At 39.9% G+C, this 26265-nt stretch overlaps 1 protein-coding gene across 2 annotated transcripts in view; it reads right to left on the reverse strand.

Annotated features, from left to right (window-relative positions):
* dachb (dachshund b) overlaps nt 1–26265 on the reverse strand; it is a 101443-nt gene that overhangs the window by 18482 nt on the left and 56696 nt on the right. For both annotated transcript variants that reach the window (XM_039823088.1, XM_039823087.1), the window contains exons 3-10: nt 17064–17171; nt 11129–11320; nt 8489–8658; nt 7767–7872; nt 7613–7687; nt 3732–3832; nt 1545–1692; nt 646–813 (exon numbers count right to left, since the gene is read on the reverse strand). In XM_039823088.1, coding sequence (XP_039679022.1) covers nt 646–813; nt 1545–1692; nt 3732–3832; nt 7613–7687; nt 7767–7872; nt 8489–8658; nt 11129–11320; nt 17064–17171 — 1068 coding nt within the window. The remainder of the gene's footprint in view (nt 1–645; nt 814–1544; nt 1693–3731; nt 3833–7612; nt 7688–7766; nt 7873–8488; nt 8659–11128; nt 11321–17063; nt 17172–26265) is intronic.

Raw genomic sequence — 26265 nt, forward strand, 5'->3', positions numbered from 1 at the left:
TCTGAAGTCTCTTTTATATAGACCTTAGTGGTCCCCTAATACTGTATCTGAAGTCTCTTTTATATAGACCTTAGTGGTCCTCTAATGCTGTATCTGAAGTCTCTTTTTTTCCGAAATTCAGCCTTGGTGCAGAATTACAGCCACTAGAGTCAGTCCCACAATGAGCTTTCCTTAGTATGTGCCATTTCTGTGTTTGTAGCTATTGAAGAGGAGAGGAGAGGGGGGGGGCAAGGTGGAGGGTGGTGGTGTGGCCTTGACCAACTGCCACTTTGCTCCTTTGAAAGCCATGATGTCTCTCTCTCTCTCATGGGTGGGCCAAATTCTCTGGGCGGCAAAGCAGAGAAAGGGGAGGTAACCTTGCTCCTTATGACCTCATAAGGAGAAGATTCCAGATCGGCCCATCTGAGCTTTCATTTTCTCAAAGGCAGAGCAGGATACCCAGGGCTCGGTTTACACCTATCACCATTTCTAGTCACTGGGGGGCCATAGGCAGGCTGGGGGAATGCATATTAATGTTAGAAAACCTCATGAAGTGATATTTTCATGCCACGGGACCTTTACAAAACAGGGAAACATTAAAGAAAGCTGAGCGAGCAGTAAAAAACGGAGTATAAGGAAACTAAAGTAACAAACATGGCGTCGTACCGTTCTTGTTGTTGTTTGCCGTGTGCAGCGGCTCAGGGGACGGGGAGGACGAGGAGGAGTGTTTCAGAGCGTCCTCCACCCTTTCCCTCCTCTTCGACTCAAACTCCAGCGCCTCCTGCAGCTTCCTCTTGGCCTTCTTCTCCTTCTTCAGGCGCTTCTGGATGGAGGCTGAGGGAGGAAGACGGGAAGTCCCAGGAGTCATTTTGTGTTCAGTTTGGATATTTCAAAGTGTGGTTGTGTGAGCTACTTCTCCATACCCCCAGTTTGGAGAAGCACGCAGGAGTATCGACACGGAAGCTAAGCAACGTACTGCTGTGGACGGGGGGAGGGGGGGGGCAGCAGCTAAACGGATTTTACACACCTAAAAATACAATCATCAATATCAGTTTACATGTACACTATATTTAGAATATTTTCACAGCTTTACCTGTGTGTAATGTGTATAATCATAACAACAGAGTGAAAACATTGTAATTTCCCTTGTAGGATTAATGAAGTATAAATTATTATTATTATTACTCCTGCCTGCTCCTCCAAACTGGGGGCATGCTGACCTCCATCTACTGTAGATAATACACTGACTGACTACGGGGAAGTAGCTCACACAACCACACTTCAAAAAGATACAAACTATCCCTTTAAGCTGCCTCAAGCATTTCTATTTCGGTTATAAGTTCCCACGTTTCCCTGAGTGCCTTCAAACAACTTCCATGTCGTCCCATGTGCAGGAGCAGATAGCCAACGCAGTGATTAGACCAGTTCGAAAGAAAAAAAAAAAAGGTTTCTACTCAAGAAAATCATTTCTTTCTCAAGTTCCAACCTTTGCCATTGGCGCTTTGTGTTCTGGGTGCATCGCTGTACCACAGATATGTGAAGTTTTTCATTGTGTTCGTCTTTACCCCTGCTCTGTAGTTCGGAGGTGAGCTGTCGTTCGAGACTCTCTCTCATCTCTCTTTCTCTGTAGAGCTCCATCTTCAGCTCTCTTTTCTCCGCCTGGATCTGTTTGTCCTGCACCCGGGCGTTCTCCACCGCCACCTTCAACAGGCCCTGGGAGGACACGGTTACAAGAAGAAGAAGAAGAAGAAGGAGTCTTGTTATAGGGTAAATAACTTTAAAAAGACATCCGTTTTGACTTTAGTGATAGTATGCAGATGTTGAAACTGAAGTATTAACGTTTTGAGTATTATTTTCTGATATTAGGGATCAAACATCTTGATGATATCAGTTTACAAAGTGTTTTAATATCTGCTGTTTTATCCTTCGCCACAATACTGCCGGGTTTATTGTGATACTGGGTATGTTGGGATTACTGTAGTCCAATAAGAACAGTCAAAGAAAATTGCTTGAAATAAGATAACTATTTAGTAATATATCTACATGTTATAACCATAGGTTTCAACAGAGTAATTTATGATAATAATATAAGATAATCCTTTGTAAGATACATACTAAGAAAAAGAAGAAAAAAAAAATCTCTTATACTTAACCCTTGTGACCCATTTTCAAAGATTTTGATGACAGAAATATGGGTTTCTTTCAACCAAATTGCCCAAATATAACAATGGATGTGTGGATGTACGTTGGATGGAACCCATACAACATTTTAACACAATAATGATTACTTCCATTGAACTTTGGGTGTTTTATTACATTTTTATAGCATTTGAAAAAGTTATTTAAATGGTTTCAAAACAGTATCCTGAAACTAAACTAAAACTAACTTCTGTGATCCACTCAACATCCTCTGATCTTTACTATTAGTCCAAATAATTCATAATTTCTGCTTTTGTTTAACTAAAAAAATGTGGTATAATGTCATAAATTAGGTTTATTGACCATTTTTAAAAAAGTGTCAGAAAAAGCGACAAAAACGTTTTTAAAGTGCCAGAAGCATCAACAAAAAAAAAAAAAACTTACTATACTCCATGTGCATAATTTGGGATAATTTCACATCCTGTATTTTCCTTTTAATGTTCTACTGTTCTTCTTTTGCATACATGTTTCATGGAACATCCTCAAACATATTAGTTATTTGTGTAATTTGTAATGCTGCCTGTCACAGTTTTCTCACAGATCATCAGTGATCACAGTGCTGCTGTACAGCTGCTTTCTTTTTTCAACAGATGTATTTTACGTGTCTTTTATTGTACATTTCTGTTTTAAATTATTTTTTTTTAAATTATAAGTATTTTTCTTTTCTGTATGTGGTTTATGTTACGCACCAAAATACCACGGCAACTCCTTGTATGTGAAACCTACTTGAAAATCAAACTGATTCTGTTTATTTTGTTCATATACATTGTCTAAATGTCTTTAACCCTCATGGTATCCTCGGGTCCAATTTGACCCGTTTTCAAAATTTCAAAATCAGAAATGTTTGTTTTTTTAATTACCCAAAAATGTGATGGATTCCATACGATTCCTATTTGCACGTACAATTCATGATCCCTACTTTTATTGAATTTTGAATGTTTTATTCAAGTTTTAGCGTTTCAAAAAAAATTTAAATGGTTCCTAAACTGTATTCTGACAAAACTTGGACTCTTTGAAGTCCCTGATTATCCATCAACACACATTTCCTCTAATATTAGTCTATTTCATAATTTCTGCTTCTTTTTTTTTTTAAATCAAAAATTAGGTATCATTTCTTACAAATGAAGATTATTGTCCATAAATTCCAAAAATAAGTGTTAACCTAGTGGTAATAACTTGGTGTTAGTGGTGTATGGTGGTTAGGGAACAACAACAAAAGCAGCGAAAACGCAGAAAAAAAAGCATTAAAGAAAGGGCTATAATGTCAGAAAAAGTGTCAAAAACATAGAAAAAAGGCACCAGAAAAGGCGTTAATTTTCCCGGGAGGACAACAAGTGCACTTTCGACAGGAAGACAACAGAAGGGTTAATACGAGAAGGGGGTGAACCTGTTATTAACCACGATCACAGCGAAGAATGTCTTGTAATATAATATTGCTGCATTGTCTTCAATAATCGTTATTGGTGAGATATTATAACACTATAATACGCCATGGAATCCTCTGCCTACTTCTAACACAAGAGTCTTTCGAGACAGTCAAAGCAGGATCATACCTGGATGTTGGTGAGCAGGGTCTCCACGGACGACAGGCCGTCAGCGAATAGGAACGGAGCAGGGAAGCCGGGGGGCAGGGCTTGTCCCAGCGAAGACTCTTCTGCGAAGAACAAATATCAAAGTCATTTCTTTTTGGGGGGATTTTTGTTGACCTCTTTTATGGTACACTTTAATATGACATTTTAATGAAAAGTACTACATACTAAAATATCAACACATCACATTAATACAATGACCGAATACTGTCCTGTCTTTTGAAAAGAGAATCTTTTTTTTGGTTTTATGTGGTAATCTTATGTGTACATATTTTTTCCCTAAATGTTTAATGAAAAGTACTTTACATATAAAAAAAAATATTGTTATTATTGCTACTTCAAACAAACAAGTTAGGACTTTTAAGCCATCCACGAACTCCAAAATCTGCCTTCAAACTTGTAAAGAATTGCGCTGCTGAGAGTGCATCAAAGGTCAGCTTTGCTACGCTAGCTGTAGCTTAGCATTGAACGAAGAGACGAGTGGGGTATCAATCTTTTCATCTACAATAACTCTCAGCAAGAAGGCAAATAAGTATATTTCACCAAATGTCGAGCTATTCCTTTAAGCCAAAAAATAGTCATAAATGTACGTCGTCACGAGCTTCGACTGAAGTTTATGAAATGTTGATGTTTACTAAGGTATAAAAGGCAACGAAGCAGCATCACAGAAATCAATTACACCAAACACACACACACACACACACACACACACACACACACACACACACACACGTCGTTAGTATTCAGACAATCATGTGTGGTACTAATTGGCAAGGATTAAAGACATTCTTGATTTGTGTGTGTGTGTGTGTGTGTGTGTGTGTGTGTGCGTCACAGTGTCTGATCAGCCCTTAATGCCTAACACACTGACAACTGGGTTAACTCTGCTGTGAAATTAACGCTGATTAAGATGCACTCTCTCACACACACACATGCACACACACACACACACACACCATCTCTATCTGCCACTTCATCCATACATCCCTTTACTCCACCTTTCCGCTCATATCTTTCCTCATCACCTTTTCTTCACTTCCACATGTGTTTCTTTCTCTCATCTTCATCATTAAAACTTTCTTCTTCTCGTCCCCATTGTTGCCTTCTTTCTCTTTCCCAATTTCCAATTGTCAATCTTGCTTATTTTATTCTCATCCTTTCTTCCTTTCTTTTTTTTGTCAACCATTTGTCTTTTCACCTCTTGTCTTGTCTCCCATTACATGTTGACAAAGCTTTGACATTTTGGGCAAAGAAACGTGATTAAGGGAATTAAGTAAAAAAGCGTTAGGAGAAAGTGGAGGGGATAAGGGGGATAAAAGGTGAGCTCAGTAAAGGACAAACTATGACGTGGTGCAGAGGCGAGAATATGAGGAAAAACTGGGATGAAACATAAATGGAGAAACAGCAGAATATGGAGAGGAGGGAGGAAGAAGAGGGAGCGTTTAAAAGGATTAAAAAAAAGAGAAAGAGACAGGCATTTTGATAAAAAGAGGAGGGGGAAGGATTATTAAAATGAGTGGAGGGAGGAAAAACGGTAAGAATGAACACTTGGTGTCTGAGTAATGTTTCATTCTACTGTAGCACAATGAGGTGCTTTTATTTTGAAAAAGGAGCAGCAGGGAAAATGCAGATATTGAAGGATGCAGAGTGTTAATTAATGTGCATTAATCAAGTTTATGAGTAAAGTTACCATATAAAAAAAAAATAAAAAGACTTTCTGAATGGAATTTCTGCAAATTACCCAAAACTGAGCCCCAGCATTTAAAATGCTTTGTTTGCTTCCACTGGTCACAAATTTGAATTAAACAACACACAAAAAACTGTCCGAGGATACAACACACAGTAAGGTCACACTCTCTCCCAAACACTGGTTTAGTTTATTACGTCGTTCCGCTGCAGTAATTGCTCCGATATACCTTCCAGATGGAGGGAGAACATTTCGTTGTCTGTTATTTTCCCCTGAGATGAGCAGTAAACACTTTCTGTGTCTGAGTGGCTTTTATACACTTTCTAGTTATCAACTAGGAACTTGACTGTGTTTTAATGTTTTAATGAGCTGTCCAGGATTGTTTAAGTACAGTATCGCAGAGTCTTGGTACGGCATATTAGTCCAAACACTCAGAACCGTAGGACTTTGTTGCAGGTAAATCAGATTTCACGGCCATTTCTAACTGTGTCAAGGGAACCTCTGGTTTATTTTTTATTTAAAAGACGATCCTTGGCGCAAAGCAATCCCAACCCGCCACAAACAAGGACCCCTTGGCGTCCTGTTGTCCTCGGGGTCAAATTTGACCCTTTTTCACAGATTCTACATCAGAAAATGTGGGTTTCTTCCAAGCAAATTGCCTAAAAATAACATGGGTTGTTCCATACAATGCTCTTCTCAAGGAAAACTAAGGATCAGATCTCTACTTTCATAGAATTTGGGGTGTTTTTTTTTAAATGTTACAGCATTTCAAAAAACTATGGAATTGTTTCTAAACCGTATCCTGACTAAACTTTGACAGTCTGTGATTATCCACTAAAACATAACTACTTGTCGAAATAATTCCCAAAAAATATTTTACTCAAAAATGAGGTATGATTTCATAGAAATGAGGTTTATTGACCTTGAATTAAAAATAAAATAAAGTGTACAACTAATGGGAATAAGTTGAAAGTTAGTGGAATATCTGGAGGGAGTGGAAAAAAGGGACGAAAAAGCGCCACAGAAACCTCAAAAAACCTTCAAAAACCTCAGAAAAAGGGGTTAACCGGGGAGGACAACAAGTTGCGTGGTGGACGGGAAGACAACACAAAGGGTCAACACGCTCGGCAGCCCTACGTGTGAAACTACGATGCTTCACGTACTGCTGTTTTAAACGCATGGTTAACGTTAGGTTTAGGAAAAGATAATGGTTTGGGTTCAAATTAGTATGTTTGTTACGCTACGTGAGTTAAAAAAAAGTGACGATACAAGACACTTATGCTGCACAGGGATTTTCTGAAAGTCTTTCGGGCATTTTTGTAACTGTTCTGCTAACTTTTTTTTTCGGCCTCCGCCTAAGTCTGTCTGTCTGCGCTGACATGCTTTCATTTTTCGGGTGCTCCGCTATTGTTAAACGCATTCGATTGAAAGCTTTTTCTGGGACCACAGAGAGCCTAGAGAGGTGAACACTATATACAAATGATATTATTTTTGGTTGAACTATTCCTTTAAGATCCACACTCCATTCTTTAAGAGAAGCAGATTTGTATTGATTTTAAAGGAAGCTGCTCCTGCTGATGTCTGCAGGGCAGCTTCAGGAGTACGAAGGGAGAGGAAATAAGGAGAGGAGGTGAAGAGAGTGAAGAATTAGCTGAAAACAGAATGTGTTATAAGAATGGAAAATACAGAGTGTATGATGGAGGGAGGAGAGGCCCCACATGCTTTTAGTGTGTGACCTCTCGACCCCTTTTAGCCATGTCTCCTTCACTTAGCCTCACCCCCTCCCCCCTTCATCCATCTATCTATATATCTATTTATCTCTGCCTCCCTCGTTCATTCCTATGATTGATGGCTCAGAGACAGGTGATCAATAGGAGGGGCTGAACATCCTGACGCTTCTGTTTCTGTTTGTGTGTGTTTCTACGAGTGTGTTTTCAGTCATGTGTCTTTTTGTGTGTATGTGTGTGTGTGTGTGTGTGTGTATGTGTGTAAATACAGTAGATGAGGAAAGCCTCTAAGTGAGGACAATTTGTCAGTTGTCAAAAACGAAATGGGTGAGGGTTTAGATTAAGATGGGTAATGGAATATACGCATTTATATAAGTGTGTGTTTGTGTGTGTGTGTGTGTGTGTGTGTGTGTGTGTGTGTGTGGTCCAACCTTTGTCCTTTGTTATTTTCTTGATGGGTGCAGCAGGGTTGGGCAGTGCAACATCTGCATCAGCGGACACCAATCCTGTTGAAAGAAAAAGCACAGTTAGTTTTGTGTGTGTGCGTGTGCGTGTGTGTGTGTGTGCGTGTGTGTGTGTGTGTACCCAGTCTTTCGGGTGAGCTGGAGGCCGAGCTGCTGGGCTGCGACTGCAGAGGAGTGTTGATCTCATCAACAGATGGAGAGAGAGAGGGACTGTCACACACTCTCTCCTGCAGAGAGAGAGAGAGAGAGAGAGAGAGAGAGAAGGCATGAATGAGTGAGGTGTAAATAAGTGTATTGATGGAAGATCTGAAGTGAATCATTAGAGGTTTTAATATGGTTACTATGGGTTACCAGTGTCTGGCATTGATTGAAGAGAGGACGCTGCCATGTTGGAGATGTAGCATAACAATAAACTAATTAATAATACATACGATAAAAGAAATGATACATGAAGTAGAATTAATCTTTCTTCTTGTGGGAGGAAAAAATAGCCTCTGTTTGTTTCTTGGATTGAAGAAGATTGTAAAGAAAAGACCACCACACATTTCTTCAACATTTAGAGAATTCGACAATCTCTTATCATCACTTTTTTTCAAATATTGTCAAACTCGAGGCTTCTAAACGGCAGTCCACAAACCAATGGGTGACGTCACTGATGCTACGTACGCTGTTTTTACAGTCTATACATGTTAGATTAATGCACATATTCTTTCCTTTCATTTTAAAACAGATATATTAAACATAATATAAAAGTTCTTTATTGAGGAGTTCCTCAGGGAAGCTACTGGGGTCCTCGATGGTTGTCATTTACAAAGTATTTTTTTTAAAGTGCGCGTGTTTCACCTTGATGACAGGCGCCCGGTGTACGTGGGTGTGTATCTGCTGGGCTGCGGCGGCCATGTTGGCGATGGTGTTGAGGTGGTTCATCTGTGACATCGCCATGGCCACAGATGCAGGCGGCAGCCCCATAGGCAGCAGAGGGTGGGGCATCATCATGAAGGGCAGGTCCAACCCTGAGTGAGAGAGGAGAGAGAGGGTGAGGGAGAGCAACAATTAAGGGGAAATACAATTAAATGAATGAGAGAGAAGGTGGTCACATTCTCATTTCATTCTGCAATTTACAGTTTCTTTGATGTTGCAGTTGATATTCTGCAACAGACATATGGGTAATGGCAAAAGGGTTTGCCTGAATATATTGAAACTTAATTAGGCTATGGCAATGAAAAATGGATGAATTAATGACTGAATATTAAGTATCTCCCCACAAGAAAGTTGATAGAGCATGGGGTTGTTGAAATAAAAAATACTACAAATAATAGATTGAAAAGGGTTTGGACTCTTGACTTCAGCTTTTAAACAATCCTACGTCAATCGTTGCAGAAGAAGCAGCAACAAGATGGAAAAACGTGATGTAAATATGATGTGATGTGATTTGTTTGATTAGCTGAATTTGTTAACGTGAGGAAGGTGGCGGTCTCCTCATCGCGCCACACAGATCGGACGTTTCAATCTCTTCACTGGACATTTAAGTCACATGCTTAATGTACGTCATAATCTGTTTGCTAAGTCTGTGCATTTTTTGCTTTTATCGATACACCAACTTACACACCACAACAAGTGGATTAAAAACACACCTCCTGATATTATGTTAAGGAAGTTCTGCTCAGATTGTTCATGTAATGCGTAGTTACTTAAGTTGATCACATAAATAAACAGATGGGACTGTATATGCAGCAATAACACTTGTTTAACTGGATCATTTGACATCTCTGCAAAGCATAAATAACATATAATATTACCAACTATGTGAAAGGCTATTGTGTTTTTTGACAAAATTGCTAAAGGTAGCTTGCTTTTGGTAAAACTTGTAAAGCTGACGGCCACATTTTGTCCTTGTACAATCCATAGTCTTGATCGCCAGACTGTGCAGACTGCCACTGCTATTTAATTAATAGGTTTCAGTTGTTTTTGTTTTATACGTGTACCCGAGACTCCCTGGGAAGAAGTATTGATAGTGAGTGGATTTGTCTGTAAGTACAAGTACAATTGATCTTGCTTCCAGATCATCCTCCTTGACTTTGTACAAGCTTCATACTGCAGGTATAGGATCCAATCAGATCTTTTCTCTCTGTGTTTTTTTATGTTTAATCCTTTTTACATTTGCCTTTTTCAATTAATTGTGAAACGAAGTCTTTGTGTGTGAGAGAGAGAGAGAGACTGGATGTTGAACTTGTGTTGAACTTAACCTTGAGGAGGGAGAGAGAGAGAGAGAGAGAGAGAGAGAGAGGGAGAGGTGTCACCTCAGTGTCAAAAGTCTCGCTAATAAAAGTTGACAAAGCAGAGGAGGAGGGAGAGAAAGACAGAAAGGCAGAGGAGAAAATATGGAGGTCCAAGGGTTAAAGGGGCGACAGAAAAGCTCATTTTTTTCCTTTCTTTTTTTCCCCCCATCTCCTTTCTCTCATTTCACTCCTGTCTTTCTATTTTAATATATTGTATTGGTTTCTATTCTCTTTTTCTGTTGCTTTACCTGTACCCTTTCCCCTCCTCTCTTCTTTGTTTTTCATTCTTTCCTTACCTCTTCTTGATTCATGGCTTCTATCTCTTTCTTTCATTCATTTGACCTTTTTCCCCATCTTCCCATCTCCGTAACCCTCCATTTTAAAGCTTACCTTTTTGTTCATTCTTTATCTTTTCCTTTCCACAACTCTTTCTTTATCCATCTCTCACATTGCATTCTTTTCTTTTTTTGTGATTTGTCTACCTCATTTTCTTTCCTTTTTCCCTTCCTCCTCTCTTTTTCACAAACACAGACACCAATACGGACCTGCAACACGGCATTTGTGACGACGTTCCGTTAACTTTAATTTGTCCTTTAACCCTGAACCTCCTAAAAGCATAACCCTGATCTTCCACCTCTGACCTCAGCCCCCCCACCTACTCCCCCAGACCCCATTTTCAAAGGCAAGCTCCCACAAGATGGACACTCACTTTTGAGAGAAGTCGCCTCAGCTGTCAACAAACGCACACAAAAATGTGGCGTACCGCTCATCCGTAATGAATACTTTCAATGAAACCGTAATAAATAAATAAATCAATGTAAGTGTTTGTCGCCTCCCGCTGCCCAGTGTGTGTGTGTGTGTGTGTGCAAACACATTACTTCTGCAATAAGAAACAGAGCGAGCATGAGTGTGTTTGTTTTTGTGTGTCTGTCAATAAGTGTGTGTGTGTGGTGTGGCGTTTGATGAATTGAGTCATTTAGTAGAGTGTGTGCTGATTAATCCAGGCGGAGTGTTAATACAGGAGATGGGAACAGATTAAATGGCGTACATTAACAAATATTGCCACCCCTTTAAACACACACACACACACACACACACACACACACACACACACACACACACACACACACACACACACACACACACACACACACACAGAGTGTCTCAGGCGGTTGTCTGTTTGGGCATATATGTGTGTTCTCACGGTTAGCCAGTAGCTGTTGCTGCTGCTGGAGTTGTTGATTGACAGCTCCCATGGCCGGCCCCCTTCCACCAACACCTCCTCCTCCTACTGGTCCTCCGCCTCCTCCACCGCCACCACCTCCTGGTCCTCCACTGTGGGCTCCAGCAGGGGGGCTGGTCAGACGCTCCTTATCCCAAGAACACTCACTCCCTCCTGGGAAGAGACAGACACACAATTGACATTTAGACATGCATGCTCAAAAAGCAAAAAGCAATCAATACTAAAAAACGGCACTTCTCTATGTCATAATATACGGTTCACATCAAATATATGAGTGATAATACTTCAAGGTGTCCCGCTGTTCAAAACTATTTGACGGTTCATTAAGCCCCACCTTCCTAAGTTACAGTTGCTCTTCCTCTCACATTTACAATCATAACGGTTGCAGATTCACCACTCTAAACTTTTTTTTTTATACTTTTTTAAAACAGTGACTCATCATTTTAGACAGAGGCAAACAAAAACTGCCGGGATTTACGTGAGGTCATCATGAACTTAAAAAGCAGGGGTTCAATTGGTCCGGGGCGGTCATCAGGGGACGCTTAATTTAGCAATTCAATATCACCAAACATTTTTTTTTTTTTTTTATACTTTTCTAGTCTGAAATGAGTTTTTTTAAGAACTTCAAGAACTCAGTGGGTTTCCTTAAAAGCTACCGAGCAGATCAGGTGGCGGCGATGCACCTTAAACTCAGTGCACTCGCCACTTAGTCAGCCCAGATGGCAAGGTAGGGAGAAACATAGGTCATATGTTTATTAACAGAATGTACATTTCTCTGATATTCTGCTTTAGCAAAATGATACTATAACTTTGGTAGCTGGCAACCCTGAAACCACAGAGCCTTTTTACAGCACGAAGCTAATGGTAACTGAGCTGCTCCTTTTAAAAGAAAAGACATACGTGTCCCTTAAAGTAATAAAAATGAGTGAATGAATTAGAAATGATGTAAGCATGTGTTACAGGATTAATAAATACGTTATATTTAATACCGTATTATGAAGTATGATAATGATCATTATTATTTGTTATCTTCAGGAAAAAAGTTTTCTCATCTGAAAATGTTGTCAGCAGTCATTCCTGTACTCTCTTCCTCTCCTTCTCCGTCTCTCTCTCTCTCTCTGTGTAATGCTGCCTCTCTCTCCCTCCACATCTCTCTCTCTCTCTCTCTCTCTCTGTGTAATGCTGCCTCTCTCTCCCTCCACATCTCTCTCTCTCTGTGTAATGCTGCCTCTCTCTCCCTCCACATCTCTCTCTCTCTTCTTGTGTAATGCTGCCTCTCTCTCCCTCCACATCTCTCTCTCTCTCTCTCTCTTTTGTAATGCTGCCTCTCTCTCCCACATTCTCTCTCTCTCTCTCTCTCTGTAATGCTGCCTCTCTCTCCCTCCACATCTCTCTCTCTTTCTCTGTGTATCGTTGCCTCTCTCCCTCCACATCTCTCTCTCTCTCTCTTTCTCTCTGTAATGCTGCCCTCTCTCTCCCTCCACATCTCTCTCTTTTTCTTGTGTAATGCTGCCTCTCTCTCCCTCCACATCTCTCTCTCTCTCTCTCTGTGTAATGCTGCCTCTCTCTCCCTCCACATCTCTCTCTCTCTCTCTCTCTCTGTGTAATGCTGCCTCTCTCTCCCTCCACATCTCTCTCTCTCTCTCTCTCTCTCTCTCTCTCTGTAATGCTGCCTCTCTCTCCCTCCACATCTCTCTCTCTCTCTTTGATCCCCGTTCCCTCTCTCATCCATCTTCATCTCCCTCCATTAGTTTGAATTAGCAACCGTCTCTCTCTATTATTGCCTACTGAACTCCCTGCGCTGTGTGTGTGTGTGTGTGTGTGTGTGTGTGTGTGTGTGTGGATGACAGCTGGGCCTCATCCCCTCTGCCATTTACACCAGGGAAGAAAAGAAGTATAAACAGATGGGCAGATGTTCTCTCTCTCTCTCTCTCTCTCTCTCTCTCTCTCTCTCTCTCTCTCTCTCTCTCTCTCTCATTTTTTCCTTGGCCTTGTCCTCTCCTCCTCTGCCTCTCTCTTTTATTCTCTTTCCTTAATCATCTCTTTCCTTCCTCTCTTTCACCTGTTTTGGATTCTTTTGGATTTTCTTCCATCTCTTCATCTTCCTCGTTCCTTTGTCTTTCAATGACTTTGACAAAAGAAAATGAAGAGCGCATTTCCGTCCACTACTGGCAGTGGTGGAAAGTAACAACGTACATTCCTCAAGTACTGTACTTAAGTACAATTTAGAGGTACATTCCTCTATCCTTTTACTTCGCCACATCTCTGAGGGAAATATTGTACTTTTTACTTCACTCCATTCATCAGACAGCTTTAGTAACTTTACACATTTTTATAAGCTTACTTTACAGCTGAAATGATCAGTCCATTGACATAAAATTGATTGGCAGCTATTTTGCTAATCGTTTGTCATTTTTATGTAAAAACATGATTCATGGTTCCAACTTCACCAATGTGTATTCATAGACTTTCATAGGACCTTTACTTTTACTTGAGTATTTTCATACAGTGTGGTATTAGTATTACTTTGTCTCTGGACTCTACTTTTTCTGCTTCTTTCGTCCTCTCTTGCTGACAAAAACAAAGATATGGTTTCCATTGACACACAAATCTGCCTCTCTCTTTCTTCATCACTCCTCTCATTCATTCTCATTTCTATAAAGAAACAAAACAGTTGTAACTGCCACAGCAAGTGATCTGACTTTCACCCATCAAACGCCAACATATCTTTTCTTTTTCTTCCCCATTTCCTCTCGCCCTAAATATCCCTTTCTCTCATTATGAGTTTATTTCCTCCCCCCGTCCACCATCGCTTTGTTTTCTTTTTCATTCGTACACTCGTTCCTCTCCTCTATTGTCTGCCGGAGTTTCCCAGGCCGGTGTGAGTGTCTCTTACAAAGAAAATAAGGTCGGACAATGAAAGGAAGCCTTTCCATCGCACTCGCAAAACAAAACGAAAAAAACAAAAAAAAACACTCTCAATGAAATAAAAGAAGACCAGGAGGGAATAAATAAAAAACGACAGGGCGAAAAGAGAATAAAAAGAGTAACTCTATCAGCCCATTTGCCAGGTCAGCTGAAGAAAAGGAGGAGATGGAAACAGAAGGAAGGATTGCTCTCTCTCTCTCTCTCTCTCTCTCTCTCTCTCTCAATCTTTTTTCTTTTCTCTTTGCTTTTTGTTTTCTGTCTTTTCAATAATTCAGAGAAGCAAACACAGCAGAGATGGAGTGTGTACGTGTGCGCGCGTGTGTGTGTGTTTTAAGTCTTTGTTTTTATATATGTCACTGAGTACTTAAGTACGTTTTCCTGACTAATATGTTTAGACTGAGCATCATAATCAGACAGCCATTACCATCAGGGATAATTGCCACACTTGTGTTCTCTTCGCTCTTTATTATTAACTATTATTATTACAGTTTCTTTTTTATCTGCTGCCTCATACAGGTACAAAAAGAGTTGTAATTCTCGCATAAATTGGACATTATTGCACACATTAAAATTTTTAGAAACACTGTACAGTATCTGAAATATTGAATATATTTACAGCATTATATAACATAAGATAACAGTTAGCAATATATCTATCTTTTTGATAAAATATAAAAAGAAGAAATATTGAGTCACACTATTTAGCATAAACACACTAGAGCTGTACCGAATAGTTCAAAGCTTCATTTGGAAGTATGAAGACCGTTTGAGTCCAAACGTGTTGGTTATCCATGCATTAATCAAGGATTTTTTAAGACTGCCAACCTATACCATGGACTTCCATTAAAAGTAAGCTTATGTTGACAAGCAGTTTCCCTAAAATCCATTCAGACTTGTATGGGAGATTGTATTTAGAGGACAGCCTAAACAAGCTATTTCATGTAATGTTTTTTGGTTCTCTCCATTTTAACATAAGTTCAAGTAAGAATTTGAAATGTTAAGATACAGCTTTTTAAAGTATCAAATAGCTCGAAGAGTGTTTCAGTAACAGCAGAAGATTTTTTGGGATGTTAAGTAATATTAGAGCCTTCCCTGGTCCCATCTTAAGCCCTTTACAATAATTTCCATACAAAATGTAAATGTGAGCACAGACGCTTTTCGCTTTAGAAATAAATAATAACAGAAATAGAAACAGAAATAAAAAAAACACCATGTTAGAGCAATTTTTACGGCATTATGCATTACTTTTACCTGCTCATATACTGCATAAACATAAATGTAGCCTTCTGTTAAAGTGTTACAGTATACAAACATATAAGAGCTAACAAGAAATGAGAGTTGAAGAGAGAAATCTGAAACGAGGAAGCAAAAAAAAAAAGGGACAAATGACAGAGAAGAAGACCCAGAATGGTATTGAAACCCAACCAGGCAGCACTTACATAACGCACACACACACACACACACACACACACACACACACACACACACACACACACACACACACACACACACACACACACACACACACACACACACACACACACACACACACACACACACACACACACACACACACACACTCGAGGTCTCTGTCATGTGTCCGTACATTTGCTGTCGGTGTAAAATATTGAAACTGATCCCAGCGAATAGACGATTTGTGACATGAGCTTGAGTCGGGTTTCAATACTAAATAATACTTTGTCTTCAGTCTTTGGTTTAAATTCGGGCCTCCTTCCCCCCCCGCAGCCATTCATGTGTTTTTTTTAGAATTGTGTGATATAAAGTGGGGCGAGGAAAGAAAAGAAGACATTATATAGAGTTGATTGATCCTCAGGGGGCGAAAGAAGAGACAGTTAAAAGGTGTGAGAACACAGAGAGAGAAAATGAATGAAGGTCGACACCTTCTTCATTCATTTTTTCTCTCTGCGTTCTCACACCTTTAGCTGAAGAAGAGAATAGAAACCCTGAAAGAGTTTAACAACACGAAAGATAAAAAAAAAAATATATAAAAATGTTGACTACTGTAGTGAACAGATTTCCCAATGTCATGTCCAGTTAACATTAAAGGGATAGTTTGCATATTTTGAAGTGGGGTTGTATAAGGTACTATGGTAACTTTGGTGTTTTAAAGAGTTAGTTAAGACTCACCAAAGTCACACAGTACCACAAACAAACTAACTGATGGAGGCAGCGGTAGACCTGCTAAAATGACAGTTTTTTTGTTAAAGGAGTCTGGTTGCTTTGAAGAGAGCAGAGATGGATATAACATTAGTGAGAGTTGGAGAGAGGAAAGCCAGGGAGTTTGTTGTGTTGGGAGTACCGAAAGCCTAGCTTAGTTTTATTTAAAAGAGTTTCAATTGCGCATTTCTGAATTGTGCCAACTAAATGTCAAACTAAACTTCACGCAGCTTTCATAGATGTTACCTTTGGATACGGACAGGCTGAAGTTGTGGCTGACCAGTTGTTCTACAAATAGATCTTAACACTCTTTACACTGCACACACTACACTTTCATACACTGCGCCTTGCAGACCATCAGGTTAGCACTGAGCATTTTTAGTGTGGATGACTACAGCCAGCCAAATTGGAGAAGAAATCCAATACCAAAGCACATTTTCCTAAACAAAAGTGCTGTTCCAAGAGTGGCGAGCAGCTGACAGAGCAGAGGTAAGGTTATTATGTTGACCCGGTATAAACGTAAAACTCAAAAGCATGGCCGGATAACAGCAACTTCTCCATCTTTTCCATAATGTTGTCAGACAATCTGGCAAATACACTTTAGTGGACATGCATCGACGGTGCATAATTGCTCCGTAAGATTACATTCAGCTTGTTTCGCGGCTGCCGACTGCAGCGCTTACGCTCAATACTGGATCAGGTTGAGAAATACCAAAGTTCCCCTTTAAGTACATTACTCGAATCCACCACTGTGTAGAAGTGGGTTATTGTGTGTGTGTGCGTGTTTTACCTGTGTTGGAGTGTAAGTCGTCGTCCGACTCGTTGCCGTTTTGGAGACTCATCATCATCTTCATCTTCTGCAGCTTTTGGAGCTCGGCCATGGCTGCTGCTGTCAGGCCTGTCTCACACACACACACACACACACACACACACATTACCATCATCATCCTCATGACAAACATATCCATCAATCTCTGAACCAACCAATCACAGCCTAAGTTTACTCCTCGTCAGACCTCACAGGTGCTGCCTGCCTCTACCCATGATGCTTTGCAGCAGGCCGTGACACACATACCGATGCTCGCGCCCGGCTGTCGCTGTCAAAATTTTCTTTTCAGTTTGAGCGTTTTGTTGAAGTGTTTCTGGGTGTGAGTGCTGTTTTAGACGCCTCTGGGCTGATGTATATTCACGGATAAACACATGCAGAAAAACAAAACACACACACACGCACGCACGCACACACAACACACACACACACACACACACACACACACACACACACACACACACACACACACACACACACACAGCATGCCCCCACCGCAACACACACACTCTCTCTTTTGTATGGACTAAGATCCCTGGCCCTGTGTACTGACCTGGAACTGACTTCTATACACAACAACCAGCAGAGTGAGAGCAATGACCCTGTGTGTGTGTGTGTGTGTGTGTGTGTGTGTGTGTGTGTGTGTAAAAGTATGTTTTATTGTGTAAATGTAGTATTATGTATGTAAGTGTGAGCATGAGGCTTTAGTGTCGTGCTGATTGTGTACGTACAGTTTGCTTTCATGTATGTGTGTGTGTGTGTGTGTGTGTGTGTGTGTGTGTGAGTGAGTGAGTGAGTGAGTGAGTGAGAGAGAGAGAGAGAGAGAGAGAGAGAGAGAGAGAGAGAGAGAGAGAGAGAGAGAGAGAGAATGCATGCATGCTTCTCTGTGCATACTTGTGTTCGTGTGTGTGTAGGTCAGTTGGTTTTGCCCCAGTCACGGTTGACGGCCCTGGAGGAATGTCCATTACACACACAGTACAGTTGTCTGCAAGCTATAAAAAAAAAAAAAAAGATAGAGGGAGGAAAAAAATGGAGGGAGGGAAGGAGGGAGGAGTTGTCGCATGGTTTGAAATTTAATTTAAAGCTGGATGAAGGGATGAATGGATGAGGGATGAGGGGGAGGTGCGGAAAAAAGAAAGAGAGTGTTGTGTGCAGGTAAAGAGTAAAGAGTTCCTTAATTAACTACAGAGGAACAAAGCTAAAAACTAAGTTAGAAATAAGCAGCTGTTTGCTAACAAGCTCAACATATCAACTCAAAAGGTGAGATGTCAGTTTTGTCTTCGCAACGTGTTCCAAGCTGCCAAAAAATAAGTTGTTGTAGGTTTAAAGTTCCCAAGTTATCCAACATATTTATTTAGGATACGCTCCGTGAGATGGGTCATCTTGTTTTTAAGGGGGTCTTACACATAATGCAAACAATCAAAGCAAGAACATTAAAGTGGCAACAATTAAACAGTTACACATGCAGACAAAACAAAAACAGACTACACAAAAATAGTAAATAAATACAACCGTTAAATGGCCACAAAGTAGCCGAGCACAGATGTTCATTATGTCGCTTAAAACTCAAAACAGGAGACTGAAGCATTTTTAAAACATAGCAACTGATGTAAAAGTTTGAATGTTAGAAGGTAAATAAATTATTCCAGTCAGAGGGAGCCTTAAACATAAAAGCATGTTTTTTTCCAATTGTGTTGCTATAGGAGTATGATTCTTTCAATATGTCATATGCAGCAGCCTGGAGCAGCCTGTTTTAGGATCCAACATATAGGAATAAAATATATGATACTGTGTCGGATGGAAATATACATGTAATGTAGGCTACTATGTAAATACTGTATGTGTAGGCTACCTTACAATGTGGAAAAGAAATCTATTTACTAAAAGTGCTGAGAATGGATCTTAATCTAAACCAAACTCTTCCTGAATCCACCATTAAGTGTTTTCTAATTTACAGTCTGTAATGAGGAGAGGCTACCGAGTAAGAAAGGAAAAGGGATAGAAAGAAAGAGGTCCAGTCAAAGAGCCTGAGGCGGAGTGACCAGACGTATTGTCTGCTGTCCTGCTGAGAGAGAGGACAGGGAAAGAAATGGAGAAAAATGATGGAGGAAAGGAGGCCAAAAATGGAGAGGACCATAAGGAGCTCCTGCTCACAAGCACGGAGATAAAAATGAATGCATCAATCAGATGCAGATAATATTAAAAGGTTGATTTATTTGGAAAAAGGCCACATTTTACTAGTTATACATACAATGTATTCACGTTGTTTTCTGCGACAACAGAAGATGTGCAAAATGCTCATGAAAAACGTGTTAAAAAGGTGAAGAGAAAACAAAAGAAGGCAGAGGAGGAAGTAATGATTGATGTGAAGAAGAAATAGGAAGAATGTAAAGGAGACGAGGATATAAAGATGGAAAGGCAGCAGAGGAAGAAAGAGGAGAGCTCTGGAAATGGAAGGACAGTCCAAAAGAAGAATGAGTGACGTGAAGAAGTGGGATGGATCAAGGCAAAGACGGAGGAATAAGAAGAAATATAGAAAGTGGGAAAGTAAGATTAGATGGAGAGAAGGTTATGTTAAATGAAAAGTAAGGCATAAAGTGAGTATAGCCGACAGATTTCTTGTTTTGAAAATACTTTACAGCTTGAACTATGTCTGCCTAAATTATAATAAACCACAAAAAAAACTTGCTGATGTTTAGCAAATATATGTTTACTGTCGAGTCATAATCCACCAGCTGGTTTCTATTGTACATGTCTATTCTATTGTCGCTGTGGAACTGACTGACAGAGAGTCGGCAGAGGAGCATTGTGTTTCTGATTTGTTGTGATGTTTCCCCACCAAGTTGTGTTAATGTTATGTCCAAGTCTTGACTGTTACAAATGAACAGTCAACTGAGTGTCGACGCTGTTAAACCGCACCCATAGTCGGCGACAAAGGTAGGCCTCTAATCCTTAACTCCAGTCTGGCGGACTAGCGTTAGCTTCGGCAGTTTTCAATGCACGGTTTTCAAACCCTGTTCGGTTTCCTAGACACGGCGCCATATTATCAAGTTTTCCCCAGGGCTGTGGTTATTCCGTGACATGACCATGTTCACCATCTCAGTTTAGCGTGCTAAAGCTGTTCTTTTTTAAGACGGCTTAGGAAGTTTGTCAAAGTTTGCAATGTTACAGTTCTACAGAGCGGTAAAAGAAACTGAGCTTCACATTTTCAATAACTGTATGGTATGGCAATTCTACAGCCCAAGAGAAAAAACTGTTGAGTTGTGCGCACAGCTTCAAAAATAGCTAGCGTGTACTCCCAACCATTTCTGAACTACATCACATCTGCTTTTAGCAAAAAGGTTTTTAAAAAGTGCAAGATCCATATGGTTGCACTGTTGTATTTATTGTATTGTTACTGTATTGTTATTGTGGCAGTGTACAATGTGATCATATGTTTTGGTGTTGTTGAGCACACCAAAGCAAATTCCAAATCAATTGTGGTTGATATGGCAATAAATTATTGAATCTTAAATCTTATGTTAGCATGCTAAATTAACTACTCAACACAAGTACAGCTGAGGCTGAAGGAAATCTAATTACATTTACATGAATTTAGTCATAACCAAAGTATTGGAAAAGTAAAGGGATCACCAAAGTCGTTCAAATTCATCCCAAGGGGGACATGAATGTGTCCACCAAAATATATGGTAATCCATCCAACAGTTGTTGAGAAATTTCCCCGAAAAATAACAAATGTGAAACTCATGGTAACACGAGATCAAATGTCCAGGGATCACCAATGTGTAGGATACATCCTCATAGGACCATGACTGTTACCAAATTGTTTGAGGATGTTGGCACCCTGCCCAACAAAACAACAGTATTTCATGCAGGCTGGTAAAAGTTCAAATGGAAATGTCTGCAAACAAATTTAAAAATGAACAGTTGGTAACAGAAAAAAAGATAAGACAGAAGAGGAGGGATTAAAAATGGAAAGTGGAGTCCCTCTGTGGGGTCAGGACTGGATTCACACATCGATTACTGAAGAACACCTTGACACACACTCACAAAGATGCATATACAGATACAGGAAACAGGGCTGCGCACACACACACACACACGCGCACACACACACACACCGACACAGAGTCCGAATGCCCGTTTCGCCTCGATGCAACCAGAAAATCAATAGTGAGGGCAGAGCCACAATACTGTTCTCCATCATGACTATCAAACATAAACACACACACACACACACACACACTCTCTCTCTCTCTTTCTCTCTGGGATCAATGGCTGTCCGCTGTGTCCACGGTTACCGAGCATCGACCCTCGTCGCTAATGGCGACCACGGAACCTTGGGAATTAGTGTGTGATTGATTGACAGACTGCTTTAAAGGCACACACATCATATAGAAGTATGTGTGTGTGTTTCAGTAGTCCCCTGTGGGTTGTCCTCATGTTGTTTACCGATCTCTTTTTCCTTCCTGTGCATCCTAATGCTTTCCGAAGGACAAAAGAAAGAGAGAAAGAGAGAGAGGAAGAAGAAATGAAAAAAAGGAAGTGAGGACAAACAGGATTACAACAGAAGAAAAGTTAATCGTCAGCGTAACATGACAACTGAAATCAGCTCATCAGAAAAATCGAGAGGAATTTCCCCACCAGCGCTCACACGATGGTGACTTTGCAATGCCTGATTAAAAAGGCTAAAAGTCTGAAGAAAAAGGCAACGAAGATTTATCATTTTTATCAATTTGGCCCTGATGTCAGGCTCGGTTTACACTTGGTTTTAAAATGTGTTTCGGTGACCCAAACACAAGTCAACAGCAGAGACACACTGTTGTTTACGCTTGTGTCTATGATGCATCTTCGACTGACCACTTAGTTCGTTACTGCCTTTATCCCTTCAAACTCCCACTACGTTAGCAGTTGTTAGCAGTCGGTAGCCTACATCTGGAGATATCGCTGTCAGCAGAATCCAACACATCTCCTTCCATTGGGCAAAACCATGGACAGTCACACAACATACGATCCATGTGATACGATCCCCCAAAATGCATTCTAAAACCAAGTGTAAACAGGGTCTAAAAGTCCACAACATCTTCTGTAAGTGCATTACTGATATGTATACCTATGCATTTTTTGTGTGCTATGCAAGGTGGTATTCTTGGCCTTTACATGTCGTCTGTTTTGTATTTGTAATCATCGTAGCACTGATTTTAGCCATGCTAAATTGGCAGCGTCGGTTGGTCCACCACTGTAGTTCTAACTGCAATTATTGGATGGATTGGCATGAAACTTAGTACAGATATCCATGGGGCTCACAAGATAAATCCTAATGACTTTGTTGCTCTTCTGACTTTTCCTCTAGCAATACAAGAAGGTTGAAAATGTCCAATTATCAAGTGAAATATCTACATCTACAAAATGGATGGGTACAAAGTTTGGTACAGACAATGTTTCACAGAAGATGGATCCTAATGACTTTGGTGTGGATAAACTAAGGAAAAAGAAAAAAAGTTGATTTGAGCAGAGATTATAAACATAAAAACAATTATGTTTATAAACAATAAATAAATAAATAAAAGTCTGCCCTGAACTTGGCAAAAATATGTTTTCGCACTATGCACCCTGGGCTTGATATAATGTGTTAACAACTCCACACTGCCATGTTGGCCATGCAGGTCTCTAGTGTTAAAAGAACAGAGAATTCCTGATTAAATAAAAGTAAAAATATTTAGTGGTTATGTGTTGCCTAATTCAATGGTTAGAGAGTTCATTCCCTGTTAAAAAATAATAGTTAAGGTCAGTGCTGTATATTGAATGTGAAAAGTAAAAAACTAAAAAGGCATAGTTTGTTTCCATAGCACTTTATGCCTATTTGGGAAAAAAGAAGTGTATTGTCCCTATACTGTATCTCTGACACATGGTGGATTGGGAATATGCAAAAGGTTTGTTTCTTTCAATGAGTGATTTTGTACTACGAGTTGTGTTCCAACAGCCAACAAATCACCACATTTTCAAAATAAGAGCATATTCGTTTGTGAAAGTTAGATACTTTAAAGCAAAACAGCACGAAATTAAAAACAAACAATTAAGCCTTTTGCAGGAAATATACAGCAGGTGGGTAATCAGGTAACCAAGACTTTCAACTTAAGCTTATGTTCCCTCTCTTTAAGGGAGTTCTTTATTTTGTACATATGGAAACCGAACAAAACGTGTCTTCTTTGTAAGTCCAACACTCTGTCCTACATCAACAACAGTTAGACTAAGTCATTAATGCCCCACCCATCATAAAAATGTGTACTTCTCCTGCTACTGTAAGGCCTTTTTCAGTAAAAGCATCCACTACATGGCAGGCGATACTCTAAATGAGACCTGACAGTGTCCTTCCCCAGCCCCGTGCATCAGTAAGGTCTTTAATAGCTTTGAGTTTGCTGGTGGAGGTTGTTGGGTGATCTTCAAGAGTCCTAAACCCCCCGCCCCCTAAGCTTGCGTGAAACCCACCCCATTTGGCCATGGCCGTAAATATTTAATCTGCTGCACCTACATCTCTGACGAAGTGCTCTGAACGCGCTGCGCTCTCAGAGACGGAGTGACACTTTGAATAAAACAAACAGGAAAACAGAGAAATTGCTCTTTGTGTTCTGAATTTAGAAACGCACTGTTCTGGCTGTTTTGTTTGTTTTTTTCTTTCTTCCTGCGAGCACTCGGAGTGGCAATTTACAAATGCAGTCGATTGCCCTTGTGCTGAGTCAAATAGATTTCAGCTCCGCACTCTGGCACTTAGGTCGCCCATCTTTAGCTTTCACTGAAAGTCCAAGACGCCCATTTGAAGCCATTTACAGCGGCCATTTTGTGCCATCTCTAATAGACAGACACTGGCTTTAGAGTAATTGTTTTTGCCAAGTCTCTTTAAGATGTTTTTGAGTGTGTAAACAGCTCAACAGGAAGTCCTGAGCACGGCGTTCAGTCACTAGACTCCATTCGAACTTTCCATTAAGTTGAACTGGTAGAGAAACTGGATTTGTAGGTTGATGACCTAAGTAAGACAGTAACACTATTAGTATTAGGATATACACAGCCTTTTAAAAATCAATGTTTAAGTCAATTGTTAAGAATTTTAGATCAATTAAATTCAATGTTAATGGGTTCTTTTCCCTGTAAAATACAGTGATAATTGGCTCCATTGCCTAATACAAACAGGTACTACAGATTAGTAAAGGGTTATATTGCCTAACAACATCAATGATTGAGGATTCTGTTCCCAGTTAAAGATGTTCACTAGAAGGGCACTTGGAGAGCACAGACATGCCCTATTTCACAATGTTATTGCAGTGTGAATTTACCCAGTCGGGAACTCATTTTCCCAATAAATGCGACACCACATGAATGCAGCACAAATGCCCTCTCTCGCAATGTTAATGAAAGTGAAAAATAAATTGTGTATCTGCCCCTGGATTCGGCTCCTCTACAAAATTGAATGGGTTCTTCCTTGGCCCAAGCTACACCCTTCCACCAAGTTTGATGAAAATTGGGCCAACAAACAAACAAACAGACAATCTGAGCCGAAAACATCCTTGGCGGAGCTAATTATTGGTTCTTTTGTTAACATCTGCCTGTTTAAAGTTTAATTGCTTCATGAAGTCAACATATAAAGTCAAAATATGTAAAAAATATAAATCAGTTGTTATGTGTTGCCTAGTTCAATTACATGTTTAAAGTCATGTGTAGGTATGTGTTTGAATCCAATTAGGGGCTCGATTCCCTGTAAAAGTCATCATTACGGGCCGTTGCCTAATGAAGTCAATAGGTAGGAGTTCCATTGCCAACAAAGTCAGTGGGTGGGGGTTCTATTGCCTAATAAAATCAATTGTTAGGAATTCTATTGCCCATTTAAAAGGTAATAGTTTGGGCTTCTATTAGCTATTCAAAGTCATTGGTGAGAACTTCTATTGCCTAATCAAGTCATACAAAAGGTTAAAATACGACATGAGTTGTGTTAAAACAGCCAGAAGATCACCATATTGGTGGACATCACATTTTTTTAACAAAACAACTCCTCACAGAACCAGCAATCCTATTTTATAAGCAGCACTTGCGGGCTGGTTAAAAAAACAAAAAAAACATGTGTTTTATTGTAATGAAGTGTGCTGCAGGTTATTATAGTTTATAACCTCATTGATTTTGTTATGGCAGAACTTAACACTTTTAGCTGTTAATGAGCAAAGATCATTTAATTAAACTGTAATCTTCAACAACTATATGGTTGCTTGTTTAGTCCCATTTTGTTTGTAGCATTTCTGTACTGCATTTCAAGGAGAATAGCTGTCAATCAAACTTGTCTTTGTCTACGTATTTTCTGTTGCACTAGTTCTTGTATTTTGTCTGATGTATTAAAAGGATTTCTATTGTATTGCATTGTTTTAGTGCATCCAAAAAAAAAAAAAAAAAAAAAAAAAAAGAGTAGAAACAAGCTTTTAACAAGTTAATTGTTCTGTAAAGATTTGAAGACAACTGTTTTTCCAGCCCACACGCGTGTGTGGAGTGGTTTTGTTTTTTTAATGATTTGAAAAACTTAAAACAATATATTATGCTTATGCTATGGTGTCGGAATAATCGGAAAAATGAGTCTTCGACTGGGAAAATTCACACTGCAATAACATTGTGAGATAGGGCATGCCTTGGCGGAGGTCTGCGCTCTCCGAATGTCCTTCTGCTTATTCTTATTATTTAGCAAGGCAATGTCACCGGATATAAGCCGGTGTCTGGGTAATACTTAACCTAGCAAAAGAGTTCATTTCACACACTAGGTAAGTTCAAATGAACAACCCAGCATCCTGGGTTAAATGGTAAAACACAGTGGTGGGGTTAAAGTTGGGTTACTTTTTAATCCAGAAATTATTTGAGTGTACCCAAATTTTACTCTGGTTTCCTCTGTAACAAACTCAACCCGTCGGGGGCGCTATAGCTGCCACTGACCATGGTGTGTGTGTGTGTGTGTGTGTGTTTAGTCGTCGTATATATGAAAAAAAGTGTAAAAATGTGATGCAGGAAGTGGAAGGAAAAGAGGAGGACAGATGAAAAGGACTTAATGCCACTTTAGTCCTCTTCAGCCCTCCTGCCCTCCCTCCTCTCATTTTCCCACTCCTCCCCCTTCATCCCTCCCTCAATCAGCCTCTCT

The sequence above is a fragment of the Perca fluviatilis genome, chromosome 14 (genome assembly GCF_010015445.1).
Source record: "Perca fluviatilis chromosome 14, GENO_Pfluv_1.0, whole genome shotgun sequence".
Lineage (NCBI taxonomy): Eukaryota > Metazoa > Chordata > Actinopteri > Perciformes > Percidae > Perca > Perca fluviatilis.